Here is an 18,998-nt window from a genome sequence, read left to right on the forward strand (position 1 = left end):
AACAAGATTAATCAAGTCAAGGCAGGTAAAGTTATCTCATCTTAATCTTGCTTTTACTCTCTTGCTGTATAACAAATGTGTTTTTGCAGCACCAGATCAAAAAAGTTGGTCTATAAAAACATGTTAAGTCCATTGTTGTTGGTTTCTCAAATAAAACATATTCATAAATCAAGAAATGAATGTAAGATTAAATCCTATCTTTAATGTCAGCAGAAACTAATTTATGATTGTCTTTTAAAAATGTAGAGAGAAACATTGAGAGTCCCTGAGGCAGTTAGATTTATTACTGACATCACGTTTTGGCTCAGGCCAAAGTTATATAAAATCCGCAATTACTATTCCTATCCCAGGGATATTTCACGATAAAATGTGCAGCTGTCTCCTCCAATGACTATTCTTACTATTTTATATTTAAAATTATAATGTAACCCCAACTGATCTCCCTTGATAAAAAAACATCTTTAAAAAGGCTCAACACACTCAAAGTGTTTTCCAGGGTTTTTACTAAAGCTGATAATAATGTATCATGTACCTAAGACCATCAAGATCTAAAAAATCTTGAGCTCACCCAGTAAATCTGATTAATTTTAGCTTGGTAAATGGAGAAAATGTCATTCATTCGTGTTTTTTGTTTGTTCTGTTTATTCAGTATAAGTTTTAACAAAGGCTAATACCAAAAATCTTACAATCCCCAAAAGCTTTCGAGTAGAAATTGAACTGCAGACTAAAACATCCTACTTGTGGATTTGTTAAACGATCACAGGAAAAAAAGGACTGGCTTACGTTATGATTTGAAGAAAAAAAAAAGTTGCAATTAAAAATGAAACCATAACATATCATGACATAAATAGTTCTCTTACCTCTGATAGTTGAAATTCATCTCAACTTCATAAACTTCCATCACTGTGAGAAAATACAGTCTTTCCTTTGAATGATGCTGTCTTTTAGTTTTTACTGGAGGAATGGTCACCAGATTGCAAAAGAAAATTTTGGATTTTATAACTGCTTACTTGTATGACCTGTCTGTACTGTACATTCACCACTTTAAAATCCTGTTTTGCTCAGACCATTCACATGTAACAAAGTTATATAAAACCCTGCCAAAGAATTCAATTAAATATTTTCAGTTTCCTGAAATTGATTTCCCTTTCTTTCAATCATTTTGCCTATCTCCCACATTGACCCTTGGAGGGATTTGCCTTCTGTCCTCTTGGATCTCTTTAAATCAATTGGGGACCCAGTGGTCCTAATCCTATGGATGGCAATGAGATTTGAATCCATCATTAAATTTAACAGTCTCAGCCAAAAGGTACAGTGAACCTGCAGGATCTTTTTTTCCAAAGATTTATGTTATTTGACAATGAATATTCTGCTTTTGAAAAACAATTTATTCAGAATTGCATGTAGTTTTTTTTTTTTGTTTTTTTTGCTCTGAGTTACCAACTAAAAGTAGAGATCAGTATGGTTCATTTAAGTGTAAATATCCCACACTCCAGCCAAATCTGAAAAATAGTTACTGATGTTACCATCCATTGTGTCCTATATAAAGAGCATTCCTCTACCACACTTAAAGGCTTTATATGCGATTTTTCAAACTTAAATATAATAGAAATCAAGTATATCCTCTGAAAATAACTCTGTGAGTAATGACTGTCTACAGTGGGTGTAACACCCGAGTCCCACTGTCTATGATGTTTTCCGAGCTTTCCGAGTCCTATCTTCAGTTTGTTCACATCGTTGGGATGGCGGCTGACTCCTCCCCTCGCGTATAAAAGTTGTTTAATTGAGGGACTAGAGAAAATAAGAATACCATACTGTACTCACTGCTTAACTGTGTTTCTAGATCACGCTCATTTCGGGTAAATTTACATGCAGTGTGAAGATACGAGCATAATAAAGATCGCTAGCATTAGCATGCTAACACAACAATGCACCGCGAGTTGTTTTGGTTTCATGCTGGTGCTCAAGGGCGACATCTGCTGGATCAAAAAATCGCATATAAAGCCTTTAATCATTTAGTAATAACATCTTATGTGAAAATCCATTAGTAAGCATGTAGAACAACTAAATAATATGTGTTTCTTGTTGTTGATTAAACTTGTGTTTAATTATAATAAGGATAATGTAACATTACATCTTTCGGTTTTCATGAAAACTCAAATGATGTATGTTTGGCCCTAAAATTACTTCTGCGAGGATAAACACTTGTGACATTTTTTAAGAGTGAAAATCTTATAAATCAATGCTTTGACACTTCAAGTTTTGAGTTTGGGTCGTCTTGGTTGACTGTCCAAAGTAGGATTTGTCCAAATGAAGTGATCTCAGTTTAGTCAAAACATCAACAAAAGGTGCTCCAATGTTTCCCGGCCATCACGTTCGGTTGTTTCTGAAGACAATCACAATGTGAGGAAGGATCTCGGATTGAAAGCTGCATAGAAGAACATGTGCAAGCACAAATGGACAGACCTTGAGTGCACACCAGGCTGTACTGGCTGGGGTGTTCAGGCAGGCTTAACACAAAAATTACAAAGTCATTGCCAGACAGGTCCCCCAGTCGTAAAATCCCGATAAATAATCTGATATTTTTTTGTGTCCAACAGTTTCTCCTTGTTTCCACTTTCTTGAGTTCATATTCAAGGAGTTTTAGAGACATTTGCCCAACTTGGAAAGGTGTCTAGCTGGAACATGGCTACCCCCCATGTGTTAATGGCAATGTTGATGGTTATGACTCCGATAATGTTCAACATAAATCCAGCTTTTGCCTGAAAAAAAACAACAGAAAATAAGACATATTGACATTTAGACCTTCATCAAAGACAATACAGTTTTTTTTGTCAGAGTGGGTTTTAATACAATGTAATAATATCGAGTCCAATTTTCCAAAAGACATGCATACATTTGCACGCTTGGTCTCCCTGAGCTTAGTTAGATATTTGACTATTATTATTGTTATCATACAGGATATGATGTTTATGCAAACAGAAACATATAAGGATTAAGATAATCTGTTTATCTGAAATCTGGATATGAGCCTTTATCCAAAACTCCTAGTGTACATCAAGACACTCATGTACAGGTTCTGTTCTATGAGGTCTTACCATGTCGATGACACGAAGGTTGCCGTAGGAGAAGGCGATGGCGTTGGGAGGTGTGGCTACAGGCAGCATGAAGGCCAGGTTGGTAGCAAAGGTGCAGGGAAGCATGACGTACAGCGGATGAACCTTTATAGCAGTTGCCTGGACATAAAGATTTATTTCTACATTCAAACACATGCAGGTTTAAATTTATCAGGTCGCCATTGTTAGACTTCGCTGTGGGTAGTATACACGATCCATTAAGATGCTAAACCAACCAAAAGCAAGCAACTCTCCTTGTACTTCAGAAATAACACAAAGCAAAGTCGTTAAAAGATTAAGAAACGATATTGTGCTTTGTCTCACCATTGAGGCCAGTATGGGTAGGAAGAGAGTTGCGGTAGCAGTGTTGCTGGAACATTCAGTGAACATGGCCACCAAAAAACACAGCAGGATAGAGATGGCAAAAGGAGGGATGCTCTGCAGCGGTACGAGACTTTCTCCCAGCCACGTGGAAAGTCCAGATTTCTTTAGACCGAATGAGGATACACAAATCAACATGAGATCATTTGTACACTTTTTTTTGCCTCAGAAAAATGTGGATTTAAAGAGCGTCTGTCTTACCTCACTTCCTTGGGCCATTGCAAAACCGCCTCCAAGGAGCAAAACAATGTTCCATGGCATCTTTTTATGGACGATGTCCCAGCTTAGCAGCGGTGAAACGGCTTCAGCAGATGCCCCTATTAGGAGGGACAGAAACAGGTTAACTGCACAAATCTTTTCAACTGACATTTATTTTTCTGCATTTGGTAGAATAGACAAAGATAATGATCCGTCTAACCTAACTGTAGAATACACCAGCTTTTATTGTCTGGTTATATGACATTTTGACCACAGTGAACTCTGTAAAGATAAAAGGAAACGTGATAAACTGCTAAACCATCAATAAAACCTGATTTAAGTGTGATCTTGTGACTAGACTTTGAACTTTTTTTTCATTCTCCAAGGTGAGAAATTGACTTTGACAACTCGAAGGCTGCCACAAAAGCATTGTGTCACTCTGCTTGCTCTTCCACTTTTTTAGGAGCACAGAAGACGCTGATGCTTGCAGGAAGCAGATTGACACATTTAACTAAGGTTACCAATGGAATAAATTACTTTTTGGTACAAAAGTAATTTGTGTAAGTAACAGCACAGCATGAGCTGCAGCCTACAACTCAGGAAACATTTGTGACAACACATTTCACTAAGCCCCAAATCAGCAAGACGAGTTTTCACAAGCAGTGAAGGCTATTGAGGGTATCTTTATCTGTTACAGGACACACCTCTTAGGACAGGTGTGGTTACAAAACTGCACCATATCTTAAGCATTTGACTGAGCACACAAATATTGCTGTTTGTATGTGTTTGTTTTTTATAGGACTCCTGCATTGTATTCTGTATTTGAACGTTATTTTTTTCAAAATAAAATAAGATGTAACAAGTAAATGAATACTTCCCATTGGGCTATCCAGGTGTGCAAAGATAGAACCAAATACAAGATAACAAAGGAAAGTATATAAAGATGGACAGAGAGACAGCTGTTTGGGAATGATGCCAAAATACTCAGAGGCTGAGTGGCTGCTGTATAGGTCATAAAACCCTCCTACTCCATGTTTACAGATGGGACATGGGTCAATCTACAGAGCATATTCAATGCATGTCTTTTTTTTTACAATAGTTAATATCATGCTGATTTACGTCCAAGTGTTTATTTTTTTAATCAGTTATTTGATACAAATTTGATACATATTATATTTGACAGATGTGTTGACGAGGTAACAGAAGAAGATGGAGCTGCATTGTCCATAATAATATGCAGTCAATGGTTGAAACAATTACTTAGCGTTGGGGGTTTTTTCAAAATAATTTTATAACAGTCACCAAACAATGACAGCATTAAGCATGAATATATTACGCAACAAAACAATACGTTTGTTTTGTTCATATTTAACATTTTGTAAAAAAAATGTGATAGCATAGGGAAAGCAATGCACTTGTTATTCACAAAATGAAAAGTTGCATGTCTTCAACCTACCGTCCTCAGACTTCCTGCTGCAACTCGGTAATTTGGACGGGATACAGAAGAAAAGGGAAGACATTAATATGGCCACAGTGCCATCTGTGACGTACCTGATGAGGAAACACATTTCATGCATTAACTTTTAGAGAACATTCGACGACCGTCTTGAGTTCACTGCAGTGATGATAGGAAACACTTTTTGAATAAACCACAAGACTCAACAGAGGAGAACAGGTTTGAACAATTCAAGCTTCTGACTTGAGACCATTCAAAGATTAAAATTTCTTTAGACGGACCAGCACTAAGCACTACAGAAACCTTTAATAGTTGACCCTTCCTTATATTTACCTCCTAGTTTTGGTCTATCCCTGGTGAACTGTTCACTTTATTAGGTCATGAAAGGCTTTGAAACTTATTTATACTCACGTTTTTTCTTTGTTGAAGAGCACAGTGGCCCAGCCAGGCATAAACCCAGGATCCCTGGTAAACCACAGAAGAACCAGCAGCGTGAAGATGACCAGCACACAGGCCTCAGCGAACCTCATCCTGCCCAAATTTTTGTACTGGTTTTTGATCACCTGGTACGCCTCTCTGTCGCCTTCCTTATTTGTGCCACATCCAAAGGACTTTTTCAAGCTGATATAACACAATGTGAAGATAAATGACTAAAAAATAGTGAGATATTAAAACAAAGAACGACTGCAATCAATGGAACTTACTTGAAGCCAAAAAACATGAACTGCAGCCACAACCAAGACAGGGCGAGCATTAGCACCATGTTTGGGAAAGAGAAGCCAAAAAAGCTTGCAAAGTTGATTAGGCCTCCATTCTCTGGGAAGAGTCTGTTGATGAGAACATTTGGATCAGAAGCAGGTAGAACCCAAACAACTAACTCTGTATCTGGTTTGGTCTGAGTAAGAAGTGTTTATTTGAATGTTTGGAGGTCTTACTCATTTATCTGACCTTGCAGGATGACATTGGGTGTTGTCCCAGTCAGGGTGGCTGTCCCACCGATGCTGGCGGCATAACAAACACTCAGGCTCATGCCTTTCCTCCAATTATCATACTTCCGCTTTGCCTTCATTCTGCGCCGCTCAGTCGCTGGACTCAGACCTTCAGCATTGGAAAGACGTCTTAATTTTTGAATCTATTGATTGGGCCTCCATTCTCAGTAGTTGGATGAAGGCAAGGGTGCATTTGGGACTGTGTGGCACTCTGTCTATATTCTATGATGTATTTCTCTTTTATAGACGGGGCTGTTACTTATATAAAGTTTTGAAGAAGAAAAAACATACTTGACGTCACATCATTTTCTTTCACGCTTCTGCTGTCATTATCTCTATCTGTATCTGCAAAAAACAACAACATTAAAATATAAAGCAACAAAAAAATTCAACATGTTCACAAGTAAAACATTAACCCTGTCACACACCATTGTTGACGCTGCTCTCAATGGCTGTGACCTCCATATCATTGCTTTCTTTAATGTCCCCCATCTCGAACACCTGGTTTTCCTGACCATCCTTTGTGGCAGCCACGCTACGATCCCTCTCTTCAGCGGCGGCCTCTGTGTCACGGAGCTGTTGCAGCACAGCGCTGGTGATAGGCAGCATCATGGCTGTGGAGGCAGCGTTACTGATCCACATGGACAGAAAGGCTGTGGTGCTCATGATACCGATCAACAGGCTGTAGAGGATGCACAACAAACAATAAGATCAGGAAGGAGTGTAAAGAGACGTTAGATATGAACGATATGATTAAAAACACAATTCATGTTCAGGGGGATCCCCATACTTCATTTGCTTGATGCAGTATGTGTAGGTTAATGCATGTAAAGAATAACATTTCTCACGGGGCTGGCTTCATCCCCACAATAAGCAGAACATGAAGGGCGATCCTTGTGTGCAGGTTCCACTTCTCGACAGCCATTGCAACCATCAGCCCACCCATAAACAGCATGTTGGAGTCTTTCAGGTACTGTATAGAAACCTTGAAGACGGGATAAGGAGAGCAGAAGGGATATCTAGAAAGGCTTATGTAGGAGCATAGAATGTATTCCTTGTTTATTAAAATAATAAAAAAATAATACCTCCGTTGCTTGCATGATGCCCAGCATGGGGTAGAGAATGACAGGCAGCAGGGCAGTCACAGCCAGAGGGAGACATTCTGTACACCAGTACAGCGCCATGAGGATTATCACAAAGCCACATTTTGCCTCCTGTAATGACAGATACACAGTACAAGCAGAAGTGCGTGACTTTACTGTAAATGATTTAAAATCTGCATGCTCTTTGTGGGAATTTTGCGGTCAGAATATGTTGTGCCAGATATGTAAAAATACCTTAAACATTGATCATTTTTTAGATCATTTGCCATAACTATTGTTTCATATTTTAATTCAGTCCAGTTCAATGGCCCCCAAGTTGCTTGCCATTGAGGCTGAACACCAAAATAAGCACCGCTTCCGTTCGCATGAGCATCAAAAATTGAAGTACATCATGTACTTCATTTTTTTTTTCGAATTTATAATGGTGGATGTAAAATGGTTCATGCAAGCATTTGATTATTTATCACAGTTTTTTTTAAAGTTCACATAGGGGTTATTGTGCTGAACAAAAAGTGAACAGCTAGACATAACTGTCAAACAGCTATAAAGCTTCATCTCAAAATACACTGAGATCTATCGAGAAGATGATTTAGCCGCTGAACATTATCCCTTTCTTTAATTGATCATAAGTGTCACTGGCTGGCATCCTGCACTGGAGAGGGTGCAGCTAAGACAACAATGTGTTATGCACACTGACATCTTAGAAGCTTTGTGATGATCAAAGGTAACCTCATTATGTTGCATACTTTGCAGATTGAAGGAAAGGGGGAGGGGGGGGGGCAGTCTAGAAAAAAAGGTTCTCATTTAATTCATAACATGATATTATATCTGTGAAGTGAGCCATCCCTTAATGCTAGAAAAACCTTTTTAAATCACTTTCATTACTAAAGTAAACACAGCAGAATCAGCATTCAATGACCTCATTAACAAGTCTCTCCAAAAAAATTTTTTGTTTGCCCTTCCTTTACAAATGACACTTCTCACCATTACTACCATGTTGCCGACTGTGTTATATGCAGTCATTTTTACAATGCTGTTATATGAGATAAGGTCAGGGTGGTGTCAGGACCTTTGTACGGGTTTACCAAGAAATCACATTTCAAGATTACAAACTACTAGTACTAAAGTTGAACAAGTTTTCTGAAATCGGTGCTAAATTTCTGTCTTTTGATATTTCAGGATATTAAGTATGTTATTGCAACACAAAAAAATGTTGAAAAATTACACTTGAAATGCTGTATTGGAAATCAGCAACGTGAGTAACTGTTACATTTTTATACGAGCAGTTTAAGGTATCGTAACAATAAAGCAGCATCTAAACGCAAGCCCTCTTTATAGATGAAGCAGCGTGAGTAAAAGACATCCTGAACACTGCTGTGTAGGAGTTTACGTGAAGGTAATGCAGACAGAAAGGCTCTGATGGTGGATTTTTTTGTGTTTAAGGGTCAAAAATTATCCAGACTTTCTGGCTTGAATAGGAGTTCCTGCCATTTTTAAAAATAATTCAGGTCCTGAGAGGTGCTTTGTTCGACACCGATGGTATTAATGTATTGAACTGTTGCATTATTGGTTTCAATTGCTGGTTTATTTATTTAGTTTTTAGAGAAAAAGCCAAAGGTCAAAGTCAGATATGGGGAAAAAAACACCCAGGGATTCCTGCTATGAGGTGTTTCCCTTGATGCTTCACCTGTGGCTTTATGTTTTAGTGAAGGTAGAGACAGATCAGTCTTCTAATCGAAGTAAATCATATGAGATATTTTTTGAGATTTGGTTTGACACCTCAACCCAGAATGTTCAGTGAGGGTGACATAGAGACACTGAAAGATGTCGTCTAGAAATGATTCACCATTGACCATTGTTTCTCCATCATAAACAGACACTTGGTTGAGGTGAAAGAATGTGAGCAGCGACTTATAATCTGACCCTAAAGAAAACTCTGAGGAGAAATCAAAATCAAAGCAGCAACTTAACATATTGTTTTTTGTCTAAAGATCTATTTGAGTGCAGTAATGTGCAATGTTTAGCAATATTATTCTAATTTGTTATGTCATCCATTCTGGAAAGCACCACTTTGGAAAGCTTTATTTTCAACATGTCAACAAACATGACTGCTCATGCAGTGAGATTACACTTGGAGAGAAACGGCTGATAAAACGCTGACAGTAATGGACATGCCTTTAAACAGTCCAGGCCTTACTGTAATATTATAGAGGAAGTATGGGATCACCTGGAAAGAGAAATAAACTAAAGACAGCCTAAATCTAAAGAAGACGTCTGGCAAGTGCAGAAAGAAGCCTGGTAAAATATATAAAAAGATTACTTTTTAAGACTGTCCCCCTAAAAATCAAGCTCAAAATGTGAAATGGTCCAAGGGAGGTCACACTAAACACTGACTTTTGCCTGTAGAAAGAACTCAATTTGTGTTTTTTTTTCTTACCTGGGTTTGGATGACCAGCGGCAGAGGCAGAAGTAAAAGCGGTGTCAGGACTATCACGATGTAATTCCTATACCTCAATAGAAGTGTAAGAAATCCAGCCATGATCCACAAAGAGCCAGAGAGGAAGAATATCAAAGAGACAGGAACAGACAAAGCCACAGTATTTATGGTGGTATTAACAGTATGTCAACCTAGAAATAGGTTAAATATTAACTCAGGAGTGATGGGTCTGCAGGTTCAGGGTGTGTTTCCCTGTAGTGAAAAGGAAATATACAATGTGAGATATCAGAAGCTATTGGCAGCAGAGAAAAAATAATCATCTGTGTTATCGTGATTACACAATATGACTTCTGTTTTATCTGGATTAGAAAGATGGTGTAAAGATAAACGTGCTCTATAAAAGTGCCTTTCAAGTTTTCAGACGACATAAAAGACTTTATGACTGAAGTCAACACCAACATATCATTCTTCCATTCATGCGAGACACTGAATGCTTTGCCTCAGGAGAAATGTAGGGTTCAGCCAATGCCGACTGAATAAACACGGTGACCATTACAAACACACTGTATTCCCACAATAATCCACATTTGAAATTTGATGGTGTGACAAGGAGTCCAATGATATTATAATCATTCAGATTCTTATGTTAAAAGGACATTTCAGAGTACATTTTGAATAATATCAGGATAATATACATGAAGTATAAAAAGTATGAAATTATTATAGTGGTAGTGCACTTGGTTGTGGTGGAACTTTACAATGCATGTAAAAAAAAAAAAAAAGACTCAAAATGCAGTGTAGTACGAGCCTTAATTTACTTCATTAGACTACTGGTCATGACTCATGTGGTTTTAAACTCAAAACAAAAAATAAATGTTGAACTAATACTGTAATAACCCCTCATTATGTCTGACAGGACTAACAAAAATGTTTCTGAAAGAGCAGAGGAAGGTAGTCTACGAAAACAAAACAAAAGGGGTAGAGGCCTTGTAAATTAATCATGTGGGAGTAACTGAAAAACAATGTTGTGATTCCAAGGAAAAAGCCTCCCAGAGCTGAAATGTGGACGAACCAGATCACTGCCTACTGTGTGACCCGGTGTGTGTGTGTGTGTGTGTGTGTGTGTGTGTGTGTGTGTGTGTGTGTGTGTGTGTGTGTGTGTGTGGGGGTGTGTGTGTGGGAGTGTGTGTGTGCGTGTGTGTGTGTGTGTGTGTGTGTGTGTGTGTGTGTGTGTGTGTGCGTGTGTGTGTGTGTGTGTGGGGGTGTGTGTGCGTGTGTGTGTGTGTGTGTGTGTGTGTGTGTGTTCATGCACAAGAGGATGATAATTGATGTTTTATAGCCGGAAGAAACCTTGAGTTTCATATCTAATTCCGATCAAAGTCCCAAAAAGTTATTACATTGCCCTAATCATTTTCAGAATAGAGAAAAAAAATATTTGAAATGTGTGACTTGTCTTTTACATAATCTTCTAATAGACAGAGAAAGAAAAGTGATATGAAATAATGAAGGGAGCGTACTTAAAACAGAATAAGACATTACTTCTGAAGATAATGTTGTAACTAACTTTTAATAACTTGTCAATGGTGATAAACATTAGAGGACTATTAAAACTTCTCAGAGACTCCCAAATTAAAGAGATGACAGAGGTGGCTGTTGAAAGGATTTTTTCTTCATCCAAAGCCATGTTTCTGGATGTAACAGCTCTGTGCAGCAGAGGTCGCCATTTAGGCAGCATGGGGAGAATTCACAAGTACAAACATGATGGACATAACATGAGATCCTATTTCTTTTTAACGTGTGTCAATTTCGAAAAGAAATGGTCTCAGTGTGCAGTGGTCTTTACCCTGAAATGTAGTTCTCATCTTCGTCCAGACGGGGCTGCTGAACTCCAACTTTCATGTGCAGCAGTGACACCTCCTCTGAGCTGAGATGGTCGATAAGTTACCTTCACGCTGAGTTCACTTCGCCCACTCACTCTTGACAACTTTATTGGTTGAAAACACTGGCGTTAGGATGATTTTACGTGGCTGACCGCGACTTTACGTGAAGGAGCAGAGAGCAAGTTTAAATTGAGGGAGTAGCCTACTCTTGAGCATAAAGTGACAGTTCATGTGTTGAAGTTAGGACGGCTCGACATGGACGAGCGGGACACCGCAGGTATCCTATCCGGAGATGTGCTCAGCGCCACTTCCACCGAGGAAGAACTTTCCACGTATGGCTCATGCGGACTCCAAGATGAGGCTGCTGCCTCGACCACCCGCTCCTGGCGACCACCGTTTGCATGCCCGCTGCCGCTGACTGTAGAGCCGGTGATGTTCCTCTCCATGTTTTCAATTGCCCTGCAGTCCCCATTGGCCACTCAGTATGTGTGGGACCGAGTCAGCGATGATGTCGGTTACAATGGCTCCAGGAGGTTGAGCTGCAACAACTCCTTGACCCCGGACCCCCTTCAAGAGGTTAGGTCTTCATGTACTGATGTAAATCCTGTTCAGCTCGATTCACATTAAATTCACTTTTATTGTATTAAATTGTATTGGCCATATTTTTTGATTGAAATACCATGTTAAACTACTTACTCGAATTTTAACATAATAAAGCGTCCTTTTGTTGAGAAAAGTTGCTTGCTTAGGTTAGTCGTGTTATATCTCCTATGAGATTCAACTGCTTTTTTCTTTTCCTCTTTATTTGCTGTAGAAAATAAGTTACCATGAATTAGAAACTAATGAGGGTCAAGTGGTTTCATGGTTACTTCATCAAGGCGGTCTCAAAATGCTGCATTTCTTCCTCTCACCCAGAACACCAGTTTCATAGTCATCTGTGATGTTGCTGATTCAAACACACAACATCTTTGTGTTGCATTGTCAAGTGCTTGAAGTTGAATAGATCTTGCAAAATGAGCACAGCAAGCCTGCAAAGCAACACAATGAGGGGTATTAATGTTAACCCTAAATACTTAAATAAAATAGTTTGTGCTTATATGCAACAACAACACACTCACATCACTGTTGTACCATTAAAGCAAGGCAGCACTGAAATACATGAATGCAGGTAGGCCTACAATAAGTAGCAAAATGTGACCATACATACAGAAGAGGCCAGTAGATCATCTGTGCCAACAGGTGCATTGATTGCAAAACAGTTTGATGTGCTCTTCCCAATTAATGGAAAATACTGTTTTTTGCCCTTGCAAAATGAAACTCAGGAACAGTTTCCTCAAAGAGGAACAATAGTCACAAGTTGAAACTAAGCAGCTTAATCATTGAGAGCCAGTAGACGTTGTTTTAAAGGTCAGCTGTTTTGTGTTCTGTTCTCCAAAACAAATAGCCCTGATGTTTTGCACTACTCATCTATTTGGGGTCAACATTTAAAAAAAAAAAGTGTGCATGATAAATGTGATCATAGGTTGAATAGAGGCAAAGTAACCACAACTTGAATATCCTCAGTGTAACTTCTCTTTTCTGTCAGCTGATAAATGTGCTTGACTGGGCTTTTTATGTTTTCACAGCAAGTACAAACCTTGACAGCCCACTGGAACCTGTACATCAGCCTTGGGGGCTTTTCTGTAGGCATACTGGTGGTGCCTCTCCTAGGATCTTGGAGTGACCTTGCAGGTCGTAGACGTGTCCTCATCATCCCTAACCTAGGCATGGCCGTCCAAGCGGCGGTTTACCTTGTAGCCATGTACCTGAAGCTACCGCTGATCTGGTTTCTTATCGGCAGACTGCTTAGTGGGCTCACAGGGGAATTCAATGCCGTCGTGGCTGCCTGCTTCTGTTATGTTGCGGACATCAGTGACAAAAAATCCCTCACCCTCAGGGTGGCAGTCTTGGAGGCTTGTCTGGGCCTTGCAGGGATACTAGCCAGCGTTGTAGGTGGGCAGTGGCGAAAGGCTCAAGGGTAAGAAATATGCATCATAGTGCGTAAGAAATCATCATTATACATGTGCCCTTTATCATTTATTTTTATGCCTGTGTTTAGGTACATCAACCCGTTCTGGCTGGTCCTAGCCACTAACTTGGCCACGGCTCTGTATGTTTACCTGTTTGTCCGTGAGTCTGTCCCGCTAGACCCAAATGCCAAGCTCCTAACCTACCGCCATCATAAAACCGTCTGGCAACTCTTTTCGACAGGAGGCACCAGCGGTCAGACAAAGGGAAGCTTTCACAGATACAGGCTGTGGCTGTACATGCTGAGCTTCTTCCTGGTGGTGACCATACACTTTGGCAGTAGGGACTTGTATGTGCTGTATGAGCTGAGCTCACCGCTGTGCTGGGGCTCTGCCCTGATTGGCTACGGAGCGGCAGCTCAGCAGATGGCCTACCTCACCAGTCTGATGGGGCTGAAGCTCATGCAGCACTGCCTGAAGGACTCCTGGGTGGCTGTCGTGGGTCTGGTCTCTAACATCTCTGGCCTGCTGGTTCTCTCTGTGGCTGACACCACCCAGCTCATGTTCACAGGTGAGACAAGCGAGAATAGAGTCATACTTCTTTCTGCAACTACCTCAATCCCACTTTACAAACCCAACACAGTTTTTGCAGTTGGCTATTCAACATGAGTCTGGTTCTGCTCAAGGTTTCTGACTGTTAAAAGGAAGTTTAACTGGAATATCCACAACAATTCATTTGTTATGGATTTGTGCTATACAAATAAAGATTGATTAAAATAAAAACTATTTATCTTAGCATTATTGACAATATTCAGCCATTATGAAGCATGACTACATATACGACAAAATAAAGTCTTATTCCTTGGAGAAAAAAGTTTGAATCTTATTTAATACCAATGTGAAGCTCCTTTGAGTAGCTTTCAGCTGTTTATAAAACAGACTGAAATTAATAATGTTGTCTTTACATGACATACTAAAATAAAGGAGACCATCAGGTGATTGATTATTATTATATAGTTATATTTCTTATGTGTCACTGCGACACAAAGCAGTTGAAGTTTCTCACAGTAGCTTTAATGACAGAAGAAGTGAACATTTCCCTTTTACTCTTACTGTGCTCCTTTCTTTGTGCTTTACAAGCACTGCCAAATGGTTTCGACATCATGGACACTTTTTCCAGCCACAGGTGAAACTGGTCTCACATTATCAGTCAAATATTGTCATGCTGTCACAGCTCAGCAAGTTACAGACTGAAGAGACCTTGTACTTGTTGGGAACCTTGAATACCAGACAATAAACACCCAGCGCAGCTAACACTCTGTGGACATAATCAGCAAAAATGAACCTTGAATTGTAGTGGAAAGAGGAAGATTGATTAGTTTCTGCACATTTTGAAGCCTATTTGTACACACAGATTGATAGATTGCATACATACAAATACAAAACTAGGATTAGGATATTGCCAAAGAAATCACAGTATTTCTAAAAAAAAAAAAAAAAAAAAAGGACACATGACATGTTGACTGGAAAAGCAAAGAACCACTGATGTACCAATAAGTGGACAACTCACTCTATCTCCTCACACAGCCATGCCCGATTAAATAAAAATTGTGACTAATGGTGACTTGGGGGGAGTCGGGTTGGCCTGCCTGAGGTCTACATTATGTATCAAATATATTTTTCTGTCTCCAGGTTATGCTCTGTTGTTCCTCTTCATGGCTCCGTTGCCCGTGCTCAGGTCAAAGCTGTCTAAACTGGTGGCCCAATCAGAACAAGGTCAGTCACTGAACAATGAACAAAATGTAAGTCGTCATTAAGCCAGCGAAATGTGCAATGGTTTCAAAATGTGAGGATGGTGTTGATAAAAAGTGGACTAATAGTGTATTGTTTTCTTGTGTAAATGAACCAAATGATCAGGATATAACTCAAATTGAGAGCTAGCTTGCAGTTTGTGTACATATCAGTGTGTCTATTCTCTCTCCCAGGCGCCCTGTTTGCAACTGTTGCCTGTTTGGATAGCTTCTGTTTTCTTGTGGGCAGTGGCCTCTTCAACTCACTCTATCCACTCACGCTGAATTTCATGAAGGGTTTCCTTTTCCTCTGTGCTGCCATTCTCCTCTTCGTCCCCGCTGGGATAATTGGGTGAGTTTTGAACATTTTACTGTTTTTTAACCCTGTTACTAGTTGTCGAGTTGCTCAGTTTTTCTTCTGACTTCAGTTTTTATAAGCCTTAAGATGTAATGTGGAAACAACAAGGATCCATTCAAGAGAGTATGTGTTTGATTTCATTGCTCAAAAGCGTTCTTGGTCAAACTGCATTGACAACAAATAACGCTTACAACCTAACGACACATATCACGAGAGAAACAGCTGTTGTACTGAATGTCAGCACAGCTCGACCTTGTTCCAAAGATAATCTCAGCATACTGATGTTCAGTCCAACAGCACGACCTAGAGTGTGATATTACTTTTTTTACAACAGCAGTAGAAACTGATAAGCAACAACATATTTTTAAATGAGTCATTAAGATTGCTTCACCAAATAAACAATTTTCACATACTGATTCAAACTGAACTATTGCCAAATAACATTTAATTCAGCTGTTTTTTCTCCATTTCTCATACAACCAATGAAAAAGGAGTACATTTTTTTTGGCGGTGGGGGGGGGGGGGGGTTGTGATTTCAGTGCACCAGCTTAATCATCCAGACAAAAGCCCTCTGCTGCTGTCTGTTACGTACATTTACAGCACATCCTTCATTTAAGGTGGAGTGATACCTGTGCTTAAAAGTCCTGCTGCTTTTGTACTATGTACCAGTGCTCATGAATTTACTCTTTAATAATAATACAAGTTACAAATCAGCCAGAACTTGACGTGCAATATATAATTGAATAGAAATTAGGATGGTTTGTGTGGTCTGTGGAGCTTAATTATGTTTTCAATTAACATTTTATATTCCTGTTAATGTTTTTTTTAATGTGGACCCTAGGAAGAATAGCTGAGCTCTAGCATACAGCTAACGGGGATCCTAACAAATAAACAAATAAAAAGGATTTGATCATCATGTGCCAGTGGAATGTGGCAAATCTGCATTTCTTCAAAGTTGTGAAAACTTTAATAGACCATTCATTTTTGAAGTCACAAAGATAATGTAATGTTATTATTGAATTTAAGTAGCTGAGCTTACAAAACACAACAATCAGAATACAAACATCTTTATAAATGAGAGGAAGAGATAATAACCCTTTGGTATATTTGATTCTCCAGTTTCATGCAGTGTTTCGACTCCAAGAAAGGCCGCAGAGACTCCTTGGTGTCCTGACCTGAAGAGAGAGAGCGAGAGAGAGAGAGAGAGAGGGCAAGAACCTGTCAGAGAGTTAAAGGTGAGGTGAGTAGCTCTGACACACATGACCTGATGTGTTTGGAGAGACTTTTGATCTTGACACAGTGACGGAGCAGCTGACTGCTATCGGGATTCTTCTTCTTAGTCACAGGAAGGTGATCAAGACCCAACCAAGAATGAACCTACAGTACACAAACTCCTCTGCCATTACGATGAAATAGTGGAGAATGGGGCCTTTCTAAATCATTCATTATCCTAAAAAACAAACCATTGTGTTCAGATATTTCATCAAGACATTTATTGATGTTCGAGACTCAAAACGATTTACACTTGACTGAATAAGCTTAACAGAAGGTGTTACAGAAAGCATATCAAACCATATGTGTGCTATGTAATGTATTTAAATGATCTATAGTAACATATCAGTCACCTGACACAGGTGTGCTTCCCTGAAAACAAGCACTGCCTAAAGAAGGCAGTTTTTAATGACAAAAGGGCAATACGCATGTTGGAAATAATCACCTTTATTGCTAGCCCACTGTTATACTGATGTTTATTAGTCTTGAGTGTTTTACTCAACAAGTATTCTGACTTTTTTGTTTGTTTTGATTTTGTATGTTTTTATGTCTAAACATTCTTTTCCAAAATGTTTCTTGTAAGCTCCGAGAGTTTTGTTTTCTGCGAGTCAAATGCTGCTGCTCCCTACATAATGTACAAGAGACTTACAGGCCAGTGAAAACAGTAATATGTTAACGTTAACAGGCAATCACCTGAGGAGATACAGCCTCATCATTTCTCTGACGATGAATACACTTATACAGTCTATGGAAGTTGAGAAAGTGAAATTCCCAAAAGGTGGGTGAACGTTAGTGTTTGTAAAATATATCAGATCTAAATATGCTTTCATTCAGCTCAAAGGTTAGCGGCTGGATTTGTTGAACAGTAAGATTTGGCTGTTTTTACCAACCACATTCACACTCTTTTTCTGTGTACAGAGTTAGAGAGTGTTTGAGTATTTCATTTTCTGCAACTCAATGCTTCCACTGAACAACAATGACAGTTGTTTTTGTACCTTTCCCTTCTTACATAACGTTACTACTTAGTTTATGAAGCCACAGGTTAAGATAAGATTAGACTTTATGGATCTCATACAATCCCAATTCCCCGAGCTACGCAGCAACGCATCATGTATTCAGAATGAGCTCTACCTTTCAACCTTTGCATAATGAAAGCTGTGCATACACATGAAAGCATCAATTTGAATATCTAAAGATATAATGTGTAGAATAGTTCATTACTTGAATCAGGTCATTCTCACTGATGACTAGCATATTTTTATGTACTTTTACTAAATGTTTAATGTAGACGTTTTAATCTGTGGTACTTCCACTTTTGCTGAATTAAAATCGGTGTACTTTAAGGCCAAGTACCTTAGATTCATGGTATCGCCTTATAAAGATAAATCATCTGTGCCAAACATGTTAAAACAGAGTCATCGGTAATACACAGCAGTGAGGGGAAATGTCGCCCTCTCTCTCTATGAAGCTGAGAGCACGGTCCAAACTCGTTGAATAGCCCCCCTCCCCTCCCTCCCCTCCTGTCCACTCGCCATAAACAACACTGGATAGTCCCAGAGCACAGCCCCACACGGCCAACATGCACACAGGGGTCAGGTCCTGGTGGCACAGTGAGGGAACAGGAGCTGCCAAATCAGTTTCAAAATGCACGAGGGGGGTCTAAAGGTTAAGTGAATTGATCTGCATGCAGATTGTTTTAGACTCTGTGCGACAGTTCAATTGGTTAATCTGGTCAAAGCCATTGTGCAGACGGATAAAAAAAGCTTGTTATTCCTTCATCCTAATCAGGTGTGCAATATTTATGTGTTGCATTGTTATTTATTGAAAAATAAACGCTTAATTTTAAATGTTTGTGATAAAGATATTGGTTAAATTTGGTTTCTGTTCATATGTCAGACACTTTAATGAAGTAAAAATAAAAGATTTGACCTTCATTTTTTTCTCCCCAACACATTTTATTCTTCATCATGTTGAGAGAACGTTGGCTGAAACGTGTTTGTTTCAAAGTAAAG

At 39.1% G+C, this 18,998-nt stretch overlaps 2 protein-coding genes across 2 annotated transcripts; one reads left to right on the forward strand and one right to left on the reverse strand.

Annotated features, from left to right (window-relative positions):
• Positions 1 to 186: 186 nt before the first annotated feature.
• LOC132980363 (solute carrier family 13 member 2-like) lies at positions 187 to 9,943 on the reverse strand. The gene is made up of 12 exons (XM_061046455.1): positions 9,681 to 9,943; positions 7,226 to 7,354; positions 6,989 to 7,125; positions 6,565 to 6,822; positions 6,087 to 6,269; positions 5,856 to 5,978; positions 5,563 to 5,772; positions 5,152 to 5,246; positions 3,699 to 3,814; positions 3,441 to 3,602; positions 3,099 to 3,236; positions 187 to 2,762 (listed from the first exon to the last, which is right to left on the reverse strand). Exons 1-12 carry the CDS (start codon positions 9,780 to 9,782, stop codon positions 2,634 to 2,636), a joined length of 1,782 nt encoding a protein of 593 aa, XP_060902438.1. The 5' UTR covers positions 9,783 to 9,943; the 3' UTR covers positions 187 to 2,633.
• Positions 9,944 to 11,603: 1,660 nt separating this feature from the next.
• On the forward strand, positions 11,604 to 18,920 carry slc46a1 (solute carrier family 46 member 1). Its single transcript, XM_061046457.1, has 7 exons — positions 11,604 to 12,136; positions 13,186 to 13,577; positions 13,659 to 14,137; positions 15,259 to 15,342; positions 15,552 to 15,708; positions 16,834 to 17,577; positions 18,182 to 18,920. The coding sequence occupies exons 1-6, from the start codon at positions 11,816 to 11,818 to the stop codon at positions 16,886 to 16,888; spliced, it is 1,488 nt and encodes a 495-aa protein (XP_060902440.1). The 5' UTR covers positions 11,604 to 11,815; the 3' UTR covers positions 16,889 to 17,577; positions 18,182 to 18,920.
• Positions 18,921 to 18,998: the final 78 nt, after the last annotated feature.

The sequence above is a fragment of the Labrus mixtus genome, chromosome 9 (assembly GCF_963584025.1).
Source record: "Labrus mixtus chromosome 9, fLabMix1.1, whole genome shotgun sequence".
NCBI lineage: Eukaryota > Metazoa > Chordata > Actinopteri > Labriformes > Labridae > Labrus > Labrus mixtus.